Raw genomic sequence first — 21,287 nt, 5'->3', positions numbered from 1 at the left:
TTAAGGAATGTTACTGTAATACATATTCCGTTTTAATAGTCTGTAGCCTCGACAGGTTATTAGTATCCTAACTCTGTACTGTGGGTATTTCGACTTTGATGACAAACCTTTATCAATATTAAAGATATATCTCACACACTAAAAACATCTCTTTATTCCCATTATCATATATCAATAATATATACAATACTGTATAATGTATTAAAATAAGAAAGAAATATTGATGAATTGTGGTCCCAATTTCCCGTATTGTCCTTTCTGTCCCATGATGATCACAACAGGAAGGAAGAGGGGGGGAAGCCACAGCGGTTCACTTCGCTCCGGAGAGTCGCTCCTCTTCAGCTTCCCTCCATAAATTTAAAGTAACTGGCACAAGCGAGTTACCGTTAACGTTACTGCCTCCATTCGGTTTCACACGGGGAATATGGCTGTGTTGAAGATACAAGACCAGGTAACGTCTACGGCATTAAACTAACGTTTCACGTTAACTTCTAAAAAAGCAGTCACTTTTCTGTGATAGTGATTAACGTTTCTCTGGTTTTGAGTGTTTGTGCGTAACTTTAGTCGCCACAGTGACAGTTCATTTGAGCTACCTGTCTTTCATTCGCGACTTAAACCCGGTCCGGTAAACTGCTTTTATACGTGTACCGGTCTTACGGTTAACGTTGACTTGACTTTCATCGAGCTAACTAGAGACTGTTAGCTAGCGGTAACCAGTGAACATAAGAAGCTTGCTAACTTCACGTCACCTGTTACGTTTATGTCACTTCGGTTTAAGTTATCACGTTCACGTAAAAGCAACGGTCTCGCCGCCTTGTCAGTCTTCTTCGGTGTTTTCGGTTTGTTTCTGTTTCTCGCGGCGATGGACCCCGGTGAGCACAGCTGGATAGCTCGGAGGTTACCAGGGTGGCCTTAATCTGCTAATGCTAGTTTGCAACTTGAACTCATGCCAGACACACATTGTATTATTATTATTATGCCGAGCCATTTATAGGATCATAAAAACGAGTGAAACGTGTTTTCCTTAAATTGAAAAGCACGTTTCCGATTTTACTGGCCGCCTGGGCAGATTTCCGACGCAGGGAGTTTGCTTTGTCAGCTGTCTATTTCAGCTCGCTCTCCGGGACAGCTGTGGGCAGTCACCTGTTGCTGCGGATAAGAGCGGCTGTCAGACTAAAATAGCAGGTGGTGCTGGTTCTGAACTCTCCAGCTGTGTTCACGAATTAGACAGTTTCCATAAGATTAAAGGCTATACACTTGGCATTGTAGTGAACGTATGTATCAGCAACGAAATAGTGGATTACAACATTGTTGTTGTAGTCAGACAAGTTATTTTGTTAGGTCCCACCCCCCACTACAAAAAAAATACATTAGGCAAACTAATAATATGGATGCTGTGTCAATCATCACACAAGTAGACATTTTTGTTATTATTAATCATTTACACGATAAAGTAACGGTGCGCTATACTTCTTCGATACATATTTGTAATCATTATATTTAGCTTTTCTCCTTTTCATCTCATTGTAGGAATTGAAAAGGTTTTGTGACTATTTGTCAAACACTTAAAAGCTACCTTGGCCTCTGGCAACCTAAGTATTTGTCATTAGGTAATGTATTACATTTAACCTCAAAGTTCACATTTTAGAATCAATTATTTGTTAATGAATATAATTGTCAAATAATGATAAAAAACTGTTAGTTGCACTTATTGAAGTCATTTTGACAAACAAGTGTTTAGAAATTGAAATTATTTTTGTTCAGAATTGGCCTAAATGGTTATAGGAATATTTCTAAAAAATATGAAAGTGGGTCAATGATAAAGCAGCTCTGTGACCTGTCCCGGTCTGACTAGTCTTCTGGACAGGCATGTGATTAGAGCCCCATCTCTATTCTCTATTGTTCTTCGTAGTGCTTGCTGACTGAGAACTGGACTAAGGGACAAAAATAGTCCCACTTAGAGGAACAGGAGTGAGTGTCCCTTTTGGCAACAAACTTTGGTTTGTCCTCTAGAGGGCATCCTGTACCTTGCATGCAGAGTGTTCTACCCACACTATGGTCCTCCTGCCTCAAGAGAAAGATGGTAGAGACATTAAAGAAAACACAATCAATGAAAGCAGAAGGTCAAGCACAGGGGTGCACTTTGTTGTTTTGTTTACATCAGCTATAATTCGGTTAATGTTGACTATTAGCCAAAGAGCCTTAAAGGAACACGTAACATCTTGTTTGTGCACAAGTGAAATGCGCACAGTACACACGGAACAACTGGGGTGGCGGTGGCACAGTAGATACAGCAGGTCGTCCACTAATTGGCATTTCAATCCCTGGCTCCTCCTGTTTTTATGTTGTAGTGTCCGTTGGCAACCAGGCTGTGCTGTGAGTGTATACAAGAGTTATATGCTGAGGAGCAAGAGAAAGTCTGAATGTAAGAGTGTTGGCATGTAGTGTTCAAATTTAACTCCTATCAATTTAGAACCATTTAATCTTAATGACTCATCCTTTCTTCAAGTAGAGCAGTAATATATACTATGTATATGCATACCATAACATGTAATACATGTAACACCAAGACAACAAAGCCCTATTGCTGATTACCCTGCTGTCTTGATTTAAAAAGCTTTAGAACATGTAGATGTTACCATCACTGCTGCTTTCTGTATGAGTATGTGTCCCAGCACACACACACACACACACACACACACACACACACACACACACACACACACGCACACACACACACTCCGGCCTTTGAGTTTCTAGGCTGGGGTTATATTACACACTGTACATCCTGTCGCAGGGTCAGAGCAGAGGTCAGTGGATCGCGTTGGACCTCTCCATGAAGTAAAGCTCAGGAGTTGTATTTTATTATGAATTGCATTTGTGGGTATTTGTGATAATATTGGGCGTGCAAAGAACACCAGCTCAGCGTTATAGAGCAGACATTTGAGCTCTGCCTATTCATAAAAGCGAATCACAAAATTGAATTTTCAGGTTTTGTTGTCAGACAAAAATCCTGCCTATTCCACGTGTTTGCCTTGATTGACAATGCTCCCGAGTCCTGATTACAACTTTAAACACATGCGTACCCTGCACACACTGTTCACACAAACACAATATCCTGTTTGGAAAATGGCAAACAATCTGCTCTGAAAACACTTTTGGGCTACGTTCCTGAAAGTATCCCCAGTTTGAGCAACTGTGATAGACAAAATTGGTTGTTTGTTTATATATGCTTTGCGTTTCAAACATTCTTTGTTTGTGCCTTTAAGGTGAATCTCAACTCCGGGACTGTCGAAAAAGAAAGATTGTTATCCTGTGTTTCATTTTCAGTTTATAAATGCTAAAAGTTAATTAGACTCTAAACGTAGGCCCACAGAAAAGCTCCTTCCAACTGAATTTCTCTCGCTCTCATTCACCCTCCCTCCCATCGTCCCTCCCTCTAAGTTAATGGGGTTATGTGGCTTGGCAAGATTGCTCTTTTTAGGATCTGTGTTGAATATGAAGGAGACTGAGACACACACACACAGACACACAGACATGCACATACAGACTGGTCTTGTTAGCTACCCTCACATTCTCTGGCAAAGCCAGTTTGTTCCAGTTTTATAATGAGGAGATGGGGACTTTTGAAGCTATGCCAATACACCAATGAGGACACTGGAACACACACCGATCTGTTATCCATTTACTTTTGTTTCCCACTTCTACTATAGCACAAACTTTATGAAGATTCAAAAGATGCAAACCACTAAAATCGTATTCAGCCAATTCTAAAAAGAACTCAACAGTTTATGGCACATGGTTTCGTTTTTCCATGCTACATGGTAAAGCTTTTTAAATTGGCTCAAGCTTGGGCATCTAGTGAAGTATAAGGAGACCATTGATGCTTAGTTCATCCCATCACTTTAATGTACAATACCAAAGACCAGAGCTTTGTTTAATGTATTAGCACAGCATCCATAAAGGATCAGAAAATCACAATGCAGTAGTAAACGTTCAGATATCCAGTCAGTATTGAAGCTCTCAACAGACAACATGGCAAGGTTTGCTGAAGGTAGCAGGGCTTTCAAAAAAGAATCAATAGTGCTGCATCATCATTCTCCACTGTATCCCTCCACTTACACTTTTGTTATTACACTTAAAGAAACTCACAGAGGACTCGTGGATCAGCGCTGGCCAGCAAGTGACCTGATAACAATCGGGGATCAAAATCGGTTCCTAACTCTTCTTCAGTCTAGTATTTCTCACTTCCTTTGCCATCAATTTTATTCTTATTTATCAATCTTTCTTTGTATAATTCCTTCCTTATCTCTAACCCATTACATTATCAGTTTTAAGCCATGTTGTTTCTCAGTTAACTTTCTGTCATCAGCTTGCACCCATTGTTGTCCCTGCACCCTCTTTGTCCTTTGCTCCATTCTTCTTCAGGTTTCTTTGTATTTTAGTGCTCTAGTTACCTACCTACAATTATTCTAGCTCTCTGTCCTCTTCTAGTTATACTCCCCTCTTCCATTCACTTTCTCTGTCTCTCTCTCCCTCTCCCTCTCTGCCTCTCTCTCTCTCCCTCTCTCCCTCTCTGCCTCTCTCTCTCTCTGCCTCTCTCTCTCTCTCTCTCTCTCTCTCTCTCTCTCTCTCTCCCCCCACCCCCCTCCCTCTCTCTCTCTCTCTCTCTCTCTCTCTCTCTCTCTCTCTCTCTCTCTCTCTCTCTCTCTCTCTCTCCCTCCCTTCCCCCTTCTATCCCTCCCTCTGTCTCTTCTTTTGAAAGAGCTGGGTTCAGCAGTCTGCCTGAAACGAGCTACGCATGCCCACACATACATTGGCTGCTGCGGCCCCCCGTCCACGCTAATCACAGGGTTTCTGTGTGTGTTTGCATCTGACGTGTGTGTGTGTGTGTGTTCCTGGCTGCAGCACAGCAGTGAGGATATGTAGCTTCCTGTGCGCTGCTAAGCAGCCAAAGCTCATTCTGCCGCATGCCGCTTGACGCCACCATTACGCAGAGGAATTCCCTGCTGCTCACGGAGAGTGCGAGTATTGGCTAGAGAGAGGAGGAGAGGAGAGAGCAGACATGCTGCAAAGCAACACTGACAGATAGAGGACAGAGCTGGATCTCATTTGGATTTTACATGAAGATGTGCAGCGTTTGTTTACGAGGAAATTGCTCCGTTTGTTTACGAGGAAATTGCTCCGTTTATCGGATTTACTGCTGACCTTTGTACCCCTGAATTGGGCATGTATGTAAAAGGGAACACTGTGTATTTATGTGTGTATGCGTGAGAGAGAGTGTGAGTGAGTGTGTGTGTGTGTGAGTGAGTGTTCCTGATGCGGTCAGAACGGGCAAGTCGTGTGTGTATCGTGGTGCTGGAGGAGGTGGAGGAGGATGAGCCCTCCTCTTCACCCCCACCTCCTCGGCCCAAATCATCTCCAGATCGCAGATCCCATCATGCCTCTCGAAGGGCTGCCGCTCAGGAGGAGAAGGTGAGATGGGTGGCTTCTGTTTATCTTCATTGAATTAATTTACCTTTGCTGATCCAGCGGAGATTTTGCATATGCTTACATTCTACAGTTTCTTCTAAAAATGAGAGCATTCGCCTTGGTGTAAACAGACCAATGCACCTGTCATACCTGACATGAAGTTTAAACCTGTGCTGAAGTACGTAGGTCCACATCCCACTGCATATAAACACAATGACTGCCAACACTTGTCATCCTGTGCTAAATATAGCACCGACTACAATCACCAATATAGCCTGCTATGTGAGATGACTGCTGGTTTGTATAGATTATCAGTAAGGCCGGGGCCTTTGTAGTCTGCAGAGTTGTATAAAGGGCAAGCCTGCAATTGAAACATGGTAAGTCTTTACATCATATGAAAGTTGCTCTTTGAAGATCACAGTATGATGGGAGGGAAGCCAGAGAGAATGTGCCTGCTCTGAGGACGGTGTTTGCGCTCTCAATATGTGTCTACATTTTCCGATCTCTGACATAGTTGCGGTGGTCATCGGTGTAATAGGCATGAGACAGATGCCAACATGCTTGACAGCCCCACTTATTTTTAGTTGGGATGAAATCAGAGAGGGATGCCGAAAACCGAGAGGCTGAAAGTAAAGAGCAGATCCACATCATAATACACATGTAGTAAGTAGTAAATGGTACAATTTGGCAGCTGTTGCTTGGGAAAAAGGTGTATGTGTGACAAAATGTTCAATGAGACCCATAGCACTTCCACAGACTTGGAGTACTTGAATGATTACAAAAGAGGGAATGGCAATATAATGTAATTTAGAAGGGCTTTTCAATTTGAAGCCTATATATATCGTCGAGCAATATATTGTAATAGAAAATATATTTGTGACAAAATATCTAGTTGCAGACTATCATGTAAATTAGTACAGTTATAAAGCTTTTTGCAAATGACGAAGGAAAAATACAAAATGTGGGCCAAAAATGTTCTGTTATAGATTAATTAGTTTCAACTTGATTTTGCAGCTGTATTTGTTATCCAAGATAAAATGTTTTGTCACAAAGACAAGTGATTGATTATACATATAAAATAACATTAGAACAGTTCTGTATTTTTAATCCAGTAATCAGAATTGTATTGCGGCCTTAACATACTGTCACTTCACCTTTAATTTGAATGGATTCATGCTCTTCTGTTGCGCACCCCAACACCTCTTGAAGGTTATGTGCAGCACTGTTTACAAAAGCCCACTCAGTACAAGGCACCATGCGCCTATGCGCGTGCCGCAGATCACACACAGATGTACATAAATGAAATAGCTTTAAAGATTTGTTCCAAGATCTGTCATTCATTTTCAGTTTCTTCTTTCAGGGAAAATTGGTATCTCTTCCTTGTGTTAGCATCCTCATTGTTCTCATTGTCTTTTACCCTGCTATTTACAATGTTATCAGCTGACCTCACACCATGTGGCAAGAGAGCACAGCTGTAACCCTTTACAGATTAAAAAAAGTACTGTGTGTCCATGTGTTTGTGTGATGCATGCTGCAGCTTTACTGTCATTAAATACATTGATGATATTCGTAACCCATGGCTTTCTCCCTGCTCAGGATTATATTGTCTCTGTGTGAGACTCCCCTTTATAACTTGCATAACTCACACTGATAACACGGTTGTCAGCATAGAAAATGACTGTCTAGCAAATCCAGTATGTAGTCGTGTTCATCAGCGTTTCCTCATCTTTTTTTTTGGTCTCTGTAGCCGTCTCTGTTAAGAGCCATCTTTAATGTCGACCCAGATGAAGTTCGCTCCCTCATATTCAAGAAAGAGGATGTCAACATTCAGGTAGGTCACACTCTTCTTGCTATTTCCCTTGATATTCTCCCAATATAAATGTCTTTATTCTGACCACACACTTATGTATTTGCTTTTCACACTGTAGCGACACGACAGACACAACAACAAACAAGGAGAGCAGCAGTAAACCTGCAGGTTACAGTTAATCAATTAACTGACCTAGAGTGCCTTCTGGCAGCTTCCCCATCTTATATAGCTGTCAATCATAACACTACCCTCTCTCATCTTATCATAATCTTCTACTGATATATTCCCCTTTTTCTCCCTTTCGCTTTCACTATCTGTCCCCAGTCTTTCTAAATACATTTCCTCAGTGTGTAGACCACATTCTTGGTCAGCAAGTCAGCAACACTAACCCAAACCTATTGTAGTCACATGACAGTTGTTTAAAGCCCAGGGTTATTGCTCGCTACTAGAGAGAGAGAGAGAGAGAGAGAGAGAGAGAGAGAGAGAGAGAGAGAGAGAGAGAGAGAGAGAGAGAGAGAGAGAGAGAGAGAGAGAGAGAGAGAGAGAGAGAGAGGAGGGGGGGGAGAGAGAGAGAGGCAGAGAGGGAGAGAGAGAGAGCCCAGGGTTATTGCTCGCTAGAATAATTGTAGGTAGGTAACAGTGTAAGAGTGTGATGGAGCAAAGTGAAGAATTCAAGTGAACACATGATAGACATTTTTCTCCTTGTGGCTGGAGTCTCATGTTCCCTGTGGTCTGAAACAGTGTAAGGTGTATCTATTTAGTTTTGGGCAACGTAGGCTTTCCCCTCACCATGATGTGTGAACTTGTGTCCCACGGCCTATGTTTGTGTGAAAAAGAGAAATAATGCACTTGCTTAAATTTGTGTGTTTCTATATTTGGGATCTCCTGTCAGGACAATGAGAAGAGGACGCCTTTGCATGCCGCATCCTACTTGGGAGATGCTGAGATCATTGAACTGCTCATCCTCTCAGGTAAACACTACAGCCAGCTATCAATCCCTTCAGTCACCCATTTGATTTAATATCCGTCCACCTCTAGTATCAGTTCTACTTACTTATCCATCCACCTGGCCACTTGGTCCTGATTTTTTTTATCTATGCATCCATGTTAGCGACCCTGAATTTGTCTTATGTTTATTGATTCCTTTTCCTATTTAAATCAATAAATCATTCTCACACTCCGAAGCTGACAATTCATTTGACAAACAATTGCAATTGTGGTTCCTAATGTGCAATGAAAACAAACAAGACGGGTAGACAGCATCTTGGTTGTTTTCATTGCACATAAAATTGTTTTCGAGGTATACGGAAGTAATGTATCCTGCCTAAAATGGAAACACATTTGTTGTCTTTTTTATACTGGGTTTGTTTGTTTAGAAAAACCCACAATATTTGAGTCTTAATACCCCAAATTGTGCTATTCTTTCCTTAACTATTTAAAGTTATTGCCTTTTCCTCATTTATTTTCCCCCAAATGTAGCTCTCTGTCCCCTCAGTAGTTTCCATGCTTGTGTGTTTGCTCACTGCTCCGTTACTGTCACCCTCTCTCGGTGACTTGTGATTTATCAATTATATGACATGGTTGGTGTAACTTTCTGTGATGTCAACTTATCCTGTCAGGAAGTGGGGCCAACCCTAATACAAGAGCAGTATGGAAGTGTGTGTGGGTGTGTGTGGTCACTGTTTCGCAATAATGTGCAACAGGTGCAGCTTCAGGGTCTATTTTAACTACAAGCTGTGCCAAAGAGCATCATGGGAGTTTTCCAACTTCCAGACATCGTTGACTCACTCGACCCTCTGTCCATAAGTGAAAGTGCAAAGAGCCTTTTAAACTATCTGCTGGTCTTCTTGGGCATTTAATATATCTTATAATGATTCCACCATGTTTGTCTCTCCTTCTCTCTTCCAAGGAGCCAGAGTTAATGCCAAAGATAACAAGTGGTTGACTCCTCTTCACCGAGCTGTCGCCTCTTGTAGTGAGGTAACACATTATTACACAAACACAATGTTAATGCTAATGTGTACTGGAATCTCTCCACTAATTATGTGACTATAACCACAGTCTCCCAATTAGGTACTTGCAGCTTTTCAAACCTTTAAGAAGCCCCCATTTGAAAAGACAAATTCAACCCTATGCTGGGTCTTTCCCACTGACAGTAGCGCAACAAAAATGCAGACTTCTTTTATTTCAGTAAAAAGAAACACAGGTTAGTGCCCCAGCTGATTTCAGAGGACATGTAGAGGTGGGTCTCCTGTAGACACACACAGACACTCTTATACATACATGCCGTCATCTAGTTAATTTGCTTTTGTGTGATAGATGGTGAAGTTGCTGCTCTTCAGAGGAGCCAACATTCGACAAGAAGAATAATAATAATTCTCCATAGCAGCCCTCCCACTGACAATAACACTGTAACAAAAAGGGAGACCTTTTCCCTCAAAAAATTGGTGCAGCAAAACACATACCAGATAGAATATCTGGTAAGCTACTTTACGGGCATGAGATACAAAAAGAATATATCAGCCGAGATAATGTTTACAGATTTGTGCAAGCCAGCCTTAAAGGGGTAAAATTGCATAACCACTGTGCAGTGTGTTGGTATTTGATAAACCTTCAAAATCTCTTCACCTATTCTGCTTGGTCCTGGGCAATATGCCCACGCTAACATAGCCCCTTGCGTTTGTTCTTCTTCTCAATGCTATTGTTGGCATGAAAGCCCCCGAAGAATAGACTTTAATAACCGCCCACACATGCGCACATTGACACATTGAATGTATTTTGGTAGTACACTTAGGCATTTTAAAGAATACCTGTGTCTGTACACACATGCTCACTGAGCCAATCTCACTGTGCACCCAGGATGCAGTGGCAGTGTTGCTGAAGCACAGTGCAGATGTTAACGCCCGGGACAAGAACTGGCAGACGCCGCTCCATGTCGCAGCTAGCAACAAAGCGGTGCGCTGTGCCGAGGCTCTGGTTCCGCTGCTTAGCAACGTCAATGTGTCGGACCGGGCAGGACGCACTGCCTTGCACCATGCTGCCTTCAGTGGACATGTAGAGGTGGGTCTCCTGTAGACACACACACAGAGACACCCGCATGCATGCACTGTCATGTCAATTAACATGCAGTGAATTTGCTTTTGTGTTATAGATGGTGAAGTTGCTGCTGTCCAGAGGAGCCAACATTAATGCATTTGACAAGAAGGACAGGAGAGCCATCCACTGGGCGGCCTACATGGGTGAGCCTGTTTCATTTTATGGTTTTGAATGCTTTATCAGACTAAATGAAGCCTCTTTCTCCCCCGCCTTAGTTGTCACTTAAAATATTTGAAATGAACAAGTCTTGACTTGCCGGTCTTTTTTTTTTTAACATTGTCATAACATTTTCTCCTATGTTTCAGGTCACCTGGAGGTGGTGAAGTTGTTAGTGGCTAGTGGAGCAGAGGTTGACTGTAAGGACAAAAAAGCCTACACTCCGCTCCATGCAGCCGCCTCTAGTGGCATGAGCAGCACAGTGCACTACCTGCTCAGCCTGGGGGTTCACGTCAGTACAGACGCACGCATACGCATGCTCATTCAGTTTATAATGTGCCATGACGCTTTAACACAGCTAAATCTTGAACTGTAGATATACAAGCTGTTTTAAATGCCATCGCTAGACAATAAAACTACTTTTCACCTTGTATAGGTCAATGAGGTGAACAGCTATGGCAACACGCCACTCCATTTGGCCTGTTACAATGGACAGGACGTGGTGGTCAGTGAGCTCCTTGAGGCAGGGGCCAACGTCAACCAGGTGTGTGTGTGTGTGTGTGTCCTTGTGCAAGATAGTATGTGCATGATGATTGATTGTGTGTGTTTAACTGTTTTGTTTTGTACCTTGCTTCAGGTGAACGAGAGGGGGTTTTCTGCCCTCCACTTTGCCTCCTCCTCACGCCAGGGGGCGCTGTGCCAGGAGCTGCTTTTGGCCCACGGAGCTCAAATCAACATGCGGGTGTGTCCATATAAAGATACACTTTCACACAAACACAGACAAATTTAGCTGATAAACGGTATTTGCATTCTTGTTGATACAGTTGAATTGAATGTATTCATTAACTTCAGGCCTATATATTATCAAAAGAAGCCTGTGTCTTTGTGTGTTTCCTGCACAGTATCTAGTAGAAAGTTGAAATGACAGAGTGGTTAACACTTTGGTAGCAGTGATGGAAACTGATATTAGGTCCCCAAAGCCTCAAGATACGTGGCCATATGGAAGATGGTGGGGGAAGGGGTAGCTCCCTCAGGCTCCAAGCTGCTCAGGGAATATATGGGTCTGTGTGTGGTCCACAAGGGGGTCCAAGATGGCTTCTGTTCATGCTAAGCTTTCTTACACTACAATATTTAATTAGACTCAGTTGAGTCAGCTTCTCACACTTGCACTTACTGTAAATGTTAATCTACATACACTGCATCACTGTGCAGGTCTAAACTCAACACTGATGTTCATCGTCTTTGTACCGCCCGTCTTATCCCCACTGTCTCTTCCCCCATCTGTCCAGAGTAAGGATGGTAAAACCCCCCTCCACATGGCAGCTACCCACGGAAGGTTTTCTTGCTCTCAGGCCCTTATTCAAAATGGTGAGAGCCCCTGCACTGTGCTGTCTGCTTCAGTGAGTGTTTTAACGAAAATACATACATAATACTCATGTTTTTGTTGTATGTGTGCATAGGAGCCGAGATTGATTGTGAGGACAAGAGCAGAAACACTGCCCTTCACATCTCTGCCCGCTACGGCCATGAGCTCATCATCACAGCTCTTATCAAACACGGAGCCAACACCGCCAAGTTAGTAACAATTGGCCATGTGTCCATCTTCCCACTGAATATAATAATATAATATGTTCTTAAATGAAAAGACGCACAAATAAAAATGGAAATAATATAATGCACCCATGCTCTCACACCTTACCCTCCTGCTTGTCTTCTTTGCCTTAATGTTTATTCAGGAGAGGCATTCATGGGATGTTCCCTCTACACCTGGCAGCTCTTAGCGGCTTCTCGGATTGCTGCAGGAAGCTGCTGTCCTCAGGTACATTCATGCTGACACCATTTCTGTCAATGGAAATACCAAGTTGACATCCAAATTGATGCTGATAACATATTTTCGCAGGGTTTGACATGGACACCCCTGATGACTTTGGAAGGTCCTGTCTACATGCTGCTGCAGCTGGAGGGTGAGTCATCATTCCTGCTCCATGCCTTACTATTGTTAAATTCCTTTAATGCTTTTCTTTGTTCCTTATTTAATGGTATTCACCCTTTGTTTTATTTTTCTTGCGCACTGACATATTATCTGTGCACTTGATTACAATAGACTGGTATGTTAGCAAAACATCACTGTTGAATCTGTCTCTCCAACCAGGAACCTGGAGTGTCTGAACCTGCTGTTAAACATTGGAGCGGACTTTAACAGGAAAGACAACTTTGGAAGGTGAGCCAAGAATGTAGTTTAATTATAGAAATGTAAGGAATTGAATTAAGGTCTGAAAACTGAGGAAGAAGTATGAAGTCCTCACTGGCATAAATAATAGCTGACATCATCTCTGTTCTTTCAAGGACTCCACTACACTATGCATCAGCCAACTGCAACTACCACTGTGTGTTTGCCTTGGTGGGCTCTGGGGCAAGCATCAATGAGCTGGACCAGAGAGGCTGCAGCCCCCTGCACTACGCTGCTGCAGCTGACACAGATGGAAAGTACGTTCTACTGTATTTAACTGATAAAGTTCATCGTTAAGTTTTAAAGTGTAACAAATAGTTCTCAGTGTTAGACGATGACTTAAAAGATATTCTCCTCTCTTTGGTCTTTGTCAGGTGTGTGGAGTACCTGTTGAGGAACGATGCCGATCCAGGAATGAGAGACAAACAGGGTTACAGTGCTGTGCATTATGCCTCAGCTTATGGACGCACACTCTGCCTGGAACTGGTGTGTACAGCGACCCCACAGGGTGACAAATATGTTGCATGTCCTACAAATGGTCAGAAAATCTGAACACCTCCTTGTGCTAAAAGGCTTTTGAACTAATGAGAAAACTACAGCACACAAGTACTCTTGTCACACTTTCACAAACAGCCTTTGTCTGTGTTTCTTTCAGATGGCGAGTGAGACACCTCTTGATGTGGTGAGGCCTGACATTGATTGATTTGTTTGTGCGTAGCTCCCTCTGTTGGACAAATGGGGAACATACTGGTTAGATCATCTGGTGGGCAGGTGCAGCTACTGTGAAAATTATTCTATCTCGTTAATGGTTGGATAACAATTGGAAGGTCAACGTTGTATGCATTTAGAAGTAAAACACTTTTTAACCCTAAACTCCTCTTAGCACACACCCCAATTACCCCAAATCTCTCCTTCAGTACATTTGGACCAAATTCAGCAGTATTACCATGGCCTTATTTCTGTGAAACATGCTATATCTGCAAACCTGGATCTGTCATTTGTAATATGGGAACCATCTCTCTGTTTCAGTTAATGGAGACATCAGGAACAGACATCATGAGTGACTCAGAGAGCCAGGCTCCTGTCAGTCCACTCCACCTGGCGGTAGGTTCAAGATGTGTGTCTGTATTTGGTTGTTTGTCTTTCTCAAAGACGGGATTCCACTGTCTCTGCCATGGCTGTTACCATGAGACCTGAAATAAGTGTATTCCATTGGTTTAGGCTTACCATGGACACTGTGGAGCTTTAGAGGTTCTCTTGTCATCCTTGCTGGAAGTGGATGTTTGCAGCCCAGAAGGTCGAACCCCCCTCAGCTTGGCCTGCTCCAAGGGTCACCAAGAGTGCGTCTCTATGCTACTGCACCATGGCTCCTCCCCCATGACCCGTGACTACACACAGAAAAAAACAGCCATACATGCTGCAGGTATACCACACACAGACAACCACAGAAACATGTCTGGATGAAACACCTTTTCATGATTGAAACATGTTGTTGCTTTAGAAGCAACACACAAGCAAGACTTTCTTGTGTGTCTGCCGTAGCTATGAATGGTCACCCAGAGTGCCTGCGCCTGCTCATGAGCACCAACGACCAACACATTAATGTGGATGTACAAGACACCAATGGACAGTGAGTGTGTACCCCGACAACAAGTGGCTTTGGATTTCATTAAGCTAGTCTTTTGTTTGAAAAGATTACTTGAACTTGTTTCATAAATATATAAATAAAAGTACTGAGTTATGTCATATTTACACACTGTGTATAGGACTCCTCTGATGTTGGCGGTGCTGAATGGACACACAGAGTGTGTGTACTCTCTTTTAAGTCAAGGAGCCAGTGTAGACAATCAGGACCGCTGGGGGAGGACGGCGCTTCACCGAGGGGTGAGACATTCACATGCATTCACTAATATTGCAGCTTTATATATATATAATGTATTGCACTATATGTATCATTATTTTTTGCTTCATATTCACACAGGCAGTGACAGGCCAGGAGGAGAGTGTAGAGGCTCTCCTCCAGCGTGGAGCCAGTGTGTGTGTCAGTGACATCCTGGGCCGCTCCCCTGTTCACCTGGCATCCGCCTGTGGCCGTGTGGGTGTCCTGGGAGCCCTTCTGCAGGCCACCACCAGCACCATCTCACACACTCACCTCACTGACAACCAGGGCTACACACCACTGCACTGGGCCTGCTACAACGGTACGGGACACATTTTAGAAACATGTCTGTTCTGTGTGAAACCACAGCAAAGTAGTATTCATGTCCTTTCCTCCCTTTGTACCTCCATCCTCTCTTTGCTTTCCTAGGATATGATGCCTGCGTGGAGGTGTTGTTAGACCAAGAGGTGTTCAAGAAAATTCAAGGCAACTCTTTCAGCCCACTGCACTGTGCCGTGTAAGACAATGTGGGCCAATGAATGTTTTTACGTCAATAGATGACGGTCTGAAGGCATGTGACAGTGTGTGTTGTGTATTTCAGTATGAGCGACAATGAGGGAGTGGCCGAGATGTTGATTGACTCCCTGGGTACAACTATCGTGAACACCACTGACTCCAAGGGCAGGTGAGGGGCGATGTGATGATGATGAGAAGATGTTTGGAAAGAGCTCTGCTGGTATATTGTCAACTGTATTTGTGTCAACGCAGGACCCCCCTTCACGCAGCAGCTTTTTCTGACCATGTGGAGTGTGTTTCCCTTCTGCTGAGCCAGGGAGCTCAGGCAAACATAGTTGACACACACGTAAGCAGCACACCGCTGATGATGGCAGCTGTAAACGGACAGACCAACACTGTGGGTCAGTACACTCATCGACACTTACACACTGCTGGCCTTTTTTCTCTTAACCTTAGACATGTAACCATTGCCAGTCATGTGTTTCAGAGATGTTGGTGAGCAGCGCGAAAGCAGACTTTACACTACAGGATACTAACAGGAACACAGCATTACATCTGGCTTGCAGCAAGGTAACAACCATTTACAGAGACGGGAAATGAGTTTCTATTCACTGCCCATGGTGAACTATTGACATTAATGTCACCAAGAATCCCTGACCAAAGAGAAGAAAAATCATTACCTAGTCAGTAATGATCTGTTGGTCGGTGGAAAGATCAGTTATACATACACATAATATAGATCTTTAACAAAAAAAGGGAATTTTTAAATGTTAAAGACAAACCATGGGTACACATGTTATTGCACAAACGAGACAATAAATCAGAGACTAATCATAAATTTGAACAAATCAAAGTAAATTATTTCCGGTGCAAGACAATTGTGATTATACTTATTTTATGCTTCTTACTCTGTTGCTCTGTTCCTGTGAGGGTCATGAGACGAGTGCCTTGTTGATTCTGGAGAAGATCAGCGATAAGAACCTCATCAACTGCACCAACACGGCTCTCCAGACGTACGTAGTGTTCTCTGCCGCAGACAAACATTTAGCTGTGCTGTTGGGTAATCTACAAACTCGGACAGGGTTGACTTTAAAATCGCCCTCCCCTCCTTCCAGGCCCCTGCATGTAGCAGCCAAGAAGGGACTGACGGTGGTGGTCCAGGAGCTGCTGAGGAAAGGAGCCAGTGTTTTAGCAGTAGATGAGAATGGTCAGCTTTCTTTTTTTCTCAACATACTATTCTCTTACTTTTTAATAACTTTATTTTCACAAAATACTATTCCATAACTATTTGATTACTTTATTTGACGTACTATACCAGGAACTTTATGCCAATTATGTCTCCATTTATGTCTCCTGAAAGCTATATCTGAGGAACAAACAAGGAGGAACTGATTTGAATTTGGTGGTCAAAGGCCAAGGTCACCATGACCTCACAATAATTAATATGATAATGATGACAATTTCAAACAAAATCTAGGAGGATACAATGATGATGTAATCTGACTTGTTGGAGGCAAACGAGGCAGTAATTCTAGTTTTAACTCTCTTGTCTTTAGGCTACACTCCTGCTCTGGCCTGTGCTCCCAATCGTGACGTGGCCGACTGTCTGGCACTCATCCTCAACTCCATGATGCCAACCTCCCCTATGGTCACCATAGCAGCTTTGCCTGCGCACTCTCTCACTCAGACTGTCATCAACCACCACCCCACAAACAACCACGTCTCCAAAGGTGTGGCATTTGACACCCCTCCCTCTCTGAGGCCTGACCATGTTTCCTACTGCAGACCGGAGCGGCTGCAGACCTCCGTCTCTGGAGATGATGAACTGAATGACTCTGATTCAGAAACATACTGAGGACATACCTGCTTTTGGACGGAGCCCCACAATACTGACAAGCTAGCCAGCTACTCAGGAGCCTTAATAGATCACTGATGAGGAACTAAAAGAGGGAGAAAATAGAGCCAGTGTGCAGATTATTTTTTAGGTAAGCTTCTTTAAATCTATAAATAACCTTGATTCTAAAACACTTTTTTTTTCCTGAAGGTGCATACTCATGGGGTGAAACATACTTTACTAAAAGACAGAATAAGGTCAATACACTATGTTTATCTCAGACACTGTCACTGTATCTTCAGTGTCTTTTTAATTTTCATGGTTTCCTTTTTAAATTAAGTACCTACTCTTTGCTGATACTTTTTGGAGTGGTTTTAAGCCTTTTCACAGTTTTTCCCTTCAATTAACACTAGAAGAGCGTCTACTGGAGAGACGCTCAGAGGACCTTTTTTGGCACAATTGTCTAAAGAAAAAAACACAGGACAATCTTATGGGACCAGGCGATTGATTTCCGTTTTCCCGACTGTACTTGAGTTTTTATTCACGAGAGACTGGCTGTCTCTCATGCACATTGCTAAAGCTGTCAGTGTTCACCAGTTTTGAATTCCTTAGAGAAGAAGTAATTATTTAATCCTATAAATGTATTCCAAGTGGAGATTAAATCCTTGGGAACTGATCAGGACAGCAGGTGACTGTCCAACCCATTTACTTTATGATTGGTCCAGGAGTCATTTGATGGATGACCCGAATGTGCTGCTTAAGGAACTTTTGACTTGCAATGCTGTAACTACTCTGACTGTGTACTGTACAGGAGACTGGGGAACGTGGCTGACACTGTGTGTGTGTGTGTGTGTGTGTGCGTGTGTGTGGCTGGCGAGAAAAAGAGAGAGAATTGATAAATATTGACTTTTTTAAGAAAAAGCAACTTTCAGGCAGAGGATAAATGCTACTGGTGACATTTGTAAAGATTAAGTAACGAACAAATAAAGGGATTTGTTTTTGATTCATAGCAGTTTGTATTTGACAGAAGACAAATGTTCAACACCTGAGTTGTCATTAGCATTATCTTGATCAGAAGATTTTTTTATTTTTATTTCCTTGATGTTTCTCTCCTGGCATCAGTTCATTCATTGTCCAGGTGATACATTCGTCCATACAGACAAGCAGTGACCAGCCCATCAGTCATCTTTGAGTGTTTCATGGTCACTCTGCCATCTGCAGCGGTTTCCAGACGCTCTGGCTGCTCCAGGACGAACTTGTTCACCAAAACTGATGAATACACATATCTGGTCCCAAACCTTCCCTCTAACAGGAAGTCCATTTTCGACTCTGCCTCTTCCACATTCTGTCCACAGGAACTGATGTCCAACCCTGCACAGCGGACTAGGGCACAAACCTGCAACACATATATGACAAATGAGACAAGAGCATCATCTCGCAGTTATATAGCTCAAATTCTTCTTTCTTACCTGCAGGGCGTAACGTCCGTTTACTGTGTGTGTTCCCGCAAAAGCTCCTAATGCGTAGACCTCTTTACCACCACCCGGTGGTAACCGCCGGTACTGTAGGTGACAGCAAAAGGTGCCATTACACACGCTCACTTCGCCCTCCGTCTCGTTTAGGAGGATGAATGTGAATGAGTCGTACATCATGGATGCGACAAAGGTGATGGAGGAGGAAAGAACTGAAGAAGTGGTTTCAGGAGGAGCAGAATCCAAACAGCTCTCTTTGGGACAGTATTCAGAGTCTGTAGTGGTGGATGATATGGACTCACCCCTAACTACCTTGTCCTCCGTGATTACGCTCTGCCCCATCAACAGTGGGTCTAAGACTGGCACCCTGGCTACCAGCAGCCTGCCCTCTTCTGGGTCTCCTTTCTGGGCGTGGTGGTACGTGGCAGAAGTAGGGGTGTAGATACCACTTCCTGTCATGATCAGTCGGTCGTTACGAATGTTGGCTGCTAGCAGGGTGATATTGGCACCTAAGCTTAAAGCCCGCTGGAACTGGATCGTGTCGAGCAGAGGGAGCTGGTTCATCCAGGCTGCCGGGAAGATCAACTGACGAACATTCTAGAAGGAGAGGAGCATGTGAAGAGAAGACCGACCACAGGAATGTAGAGTTGAGTAAAGCGTTTGAGGGGCTATTGTTCTACCTTCTCCAACAGGTTAACTGTGGGTGTGTGGAACAGGATGTCAAAACAAGTGATGAGACCAAATTTCCCGGCAAACGGTGTATCGAACGTTATGATCTCAGGTTGTGGCGGCCTGTCGAAGGCCTCCTCAAAGTAGAGGTTGTGTTTATGGTAGCGCGCCACCAGCAGGCCATCTGACCTGGATGAAAGAAGATTCTGTAAACAGTTCCTGTAGACAAGGGAATTATGCATCGGTCCACTTGCTGGACTTATTTCAATGTCTGCATTGTACCTGAACACCACGTTGGTGTTGAACTGCCAGCGTCCATCCGATGGACAGGAAGAGGGGGCAGTCTTCAGGGGGCAGGGCTGCAGGTCGGCCATGTTGGCCACCAAGTAGAGGTTGTGACGACGGGCCATGCAGCTTAAACGCTGGAGAACCTGTGAAACACAACCACACTCAATGTGATCATATTAACAGACTGGTGTTGCATGAGTGAAGGCCTAGTGTTGTCTCCATGTACGTGTATCATGTCAGAATACCCGTTCAATAATAATGTAAGCAACGTAGAAGGTTTGGAATAAATCAGTCCAATATGTCCTGGGTTTTCCTCATAACTTTAGTGAAGTCCCATAACTGTAAATGTGTAAACAAGACGATGGACAGCAATTGACTGTCATACTAAACTTGTGATTGCACATGCACAATTATGTTTAAACCTGTGTTTACATAGTTATGTTTTTATGATACCTTCAAACAAAAATGTAAAATCCAACTGTGTGATCGTTCACCTCGGTGTTGTTGTATTTGTCTGGTTCTGTGCAGGGGTTCCAGCTCTCCTGCTGGGGGTCAGGAATGGTTTCTAGATAGCCAGAGATGGACAAACGGCTGAAGTTAAAACCATGAAGACCATCTTCTGGAAACACCAGGATCTGGGCATCCTGAAGATGAGATGAGGGCAGAGGATGAGGCTTAATTACTGTAGTCCTGTACTGTAATGTGTGACATTAAATGTGCATCCATCTGTCAGCATACAGAAAAATACAACCTCTCCTGGTGACTGACTTAATTCTTATTTAATATTATACTGACTGCGCTTTTTTTTTTTTTTTTAATTCACAAATCACACAGAAACTTAAAGTGAGTGGCCTGTCTAACAATGGCAACATGAATTTCATTTAGTGGGATCAGGTAACTAAAAAAACATAGAAAGTATCTCAACTAAAATAAAAGACTGCCATGTCCAGAGTGACACCAGAGGCTTTAATTTAGTTAACTTAATTTTAATTAAGGGTCTCAAGACCTACAGTAAAACGTTACACATTAATATTATTAATGTAAAAATTGTAAAGTTAACTTCCTTTTGAAGCCCTTTTTTTTCTTTTTCTTTTTTCTTACTTTCAATCATCAAGGATCTGGATACTATATAAACAGAAGTCTTATTTATGAAGTGAAAAAAAGCCAAATTGTTTCTTTGACTAAAACAGTGACCATCTAACTCCTTCGTGAGCAGACAGACCTGCTGAGCGGCCTGGGCCGCTTGCTCCTCGTAGATGTTCAGGTTCTTCTGCATGTGCTGCAGGGCAGCGCGGCGGGACGAGGGGGCCCGGGGCTCCGGGGTCAGGACCACGTGGTGCTCGTACACAGCGGCCACGTACCAGGAGTCCAGGACGGGCTGGGTCTGACCGACTGACGACGTCAGAGAGAAACTGACAAAAACGACCACCAGCAAAAACATTGTTTCTACCCGGAGAGACATCAATGATGTTAAGCAGACTCACGAGTTGCACCGTCGCCTCTCAGGGGTCAGGAGTCCTTCTAGTGAGTCATCATCCTCTGGTTCAGAGGCGATAGCACCCCTTGCGCAATATTATTGTCTTCACATGGACATATTAAGCCACACGATCGCAGTCTGTATTTTTAAACACATATTCGTAAACATATATCTACTTGTCTCGCCATTAAGTGATCCCAGAATAGTATTTGCAACCTAGCGGCGAGAAGAACTGTCACAAATAAATAAAAACAAGAAAATACTGGACATCATTCCTGCCCAGTGCAATACGACTTCATAATAAACCACCTCTGGCTAAATAAATGACTCAACTAAAATATAATAATATTGTTTGTTTCAAATGGTTTATTTAATAAAGGGACAGTGC

The 21,287-nt window shown here is 43.2% G+C and overlaps 2 protein-coding genes across 3 annotated transcripts; one reads left to right on the top strand and one right to left on the bottom strand.

Moving 5' to 3' along the window:
* The first annotated feature begins 299 nt into the window (after window positions 1-299).
* LOC137784421 (serine/threonine-protein phosphatase 6 regulatory ankyrin repeat subunit A) lies at window positions 300-17,996 on the top strand. 2 transcript variants are annotated; one of them, XM_068575037.1, is made up of 29 exons: window positions 300-451; window positions 7,220-7,303; window positions 8,175-8,253; window positions 9,192-9,262; window positions 10,142-10,342; window positions 10,434-10,521; window positions 10,684-10,826; window positions 10,971-11,078; window positions 11,172-11,276; window positions 11,824-11,902; window positions 11,995-12,109; window positions 12,271-12,353; window positions 12,435-12,498; window positions 12,687-12,755; window positions 12,881-13,021; window positions 13,139-13,250; window positions 13,420-13,446; window positions 13,794-13,868; window positions 13,986-14,187; window positions 14,307-14,394; window positions 14,531-14,648; window positions 14,746-14,965; window positions 15,073-15,160; window positions 15,245-15,328; window positions 15,412-15,560; window positions 15,647-15,729; window positions 16,090-16,172; window positions 16,275-16,366; window positions 16,716-17,996. In XM_068575037.1, exons 1-29 carry the CDS (start codon window positions 425-427, stop codon window positions 17,012-17,014), a joined length of 3,177 nt encoding a protein of 1,058 aa, XP_068431138.1. In that variant the 5' UTR covers window positions 300-424; the 3' UTR covers window positions 17,015-17,996. The 2 variants fall into 2 exon arrangements, with proteins under 2 accessions (XP_068431138.1, XP_068431137.1); XM_068575036.1 differs by lacking the exon at window positions 300-451 and adding an exon at window positions 4,797-5,475.
* Window positions 17,997-18,021: 25 nt separating this feature from the next.
* On the bottom strand, window positions 18,022-21,055 carry btd (biotinidase). Its single transcript, XM_068575038.1, has 6 exons — window positions 20,645-21,055; window positions 19,917-20,066; window positions 19,417-19,565; window positions 19,146-19,323; window positions 18,463-19,062; window positions 18,022-18,389 (listed from the first exon to the last, which is right to left on the bottom strand). Exons 1-6 carry the CDS (start codon window positions 20,882-20,884, stop codon window positions 18,117-18,119), a joined length of 1,590 nt encoding a protein of 529 aa, XP_068431139.1. The 5' UTR covers window positions 20,885-21,055; the 3' UTR covers window positions 18,022-18,116.
* Between the last annotated feature and the right edge of the window lie 232 nt (window positions 21,056-21,287).

The sequence above is a fragment of the Clinocottus analis genome, unplaced genomic scaffold (assembly GCF_023055335.1).
Source record: "Clinocottus analis isolate CAN_PGR_092001 unplaced genomic scaffold, fCliAna1.0.p SCAF_14, whole genome shotgun sequence".
Taxonomy (NCBI): domain Eukaryota; kingdom Metazoa; phylum Chordata; class Actinopteri; order Perciformes; family Cottidae; genus Clinocottus; species Clinocottus analis.
Note: the sequence above shows the minus strand (reverse complement) of the source record. Positions and strands in the feature narration are given on the sequence as shown.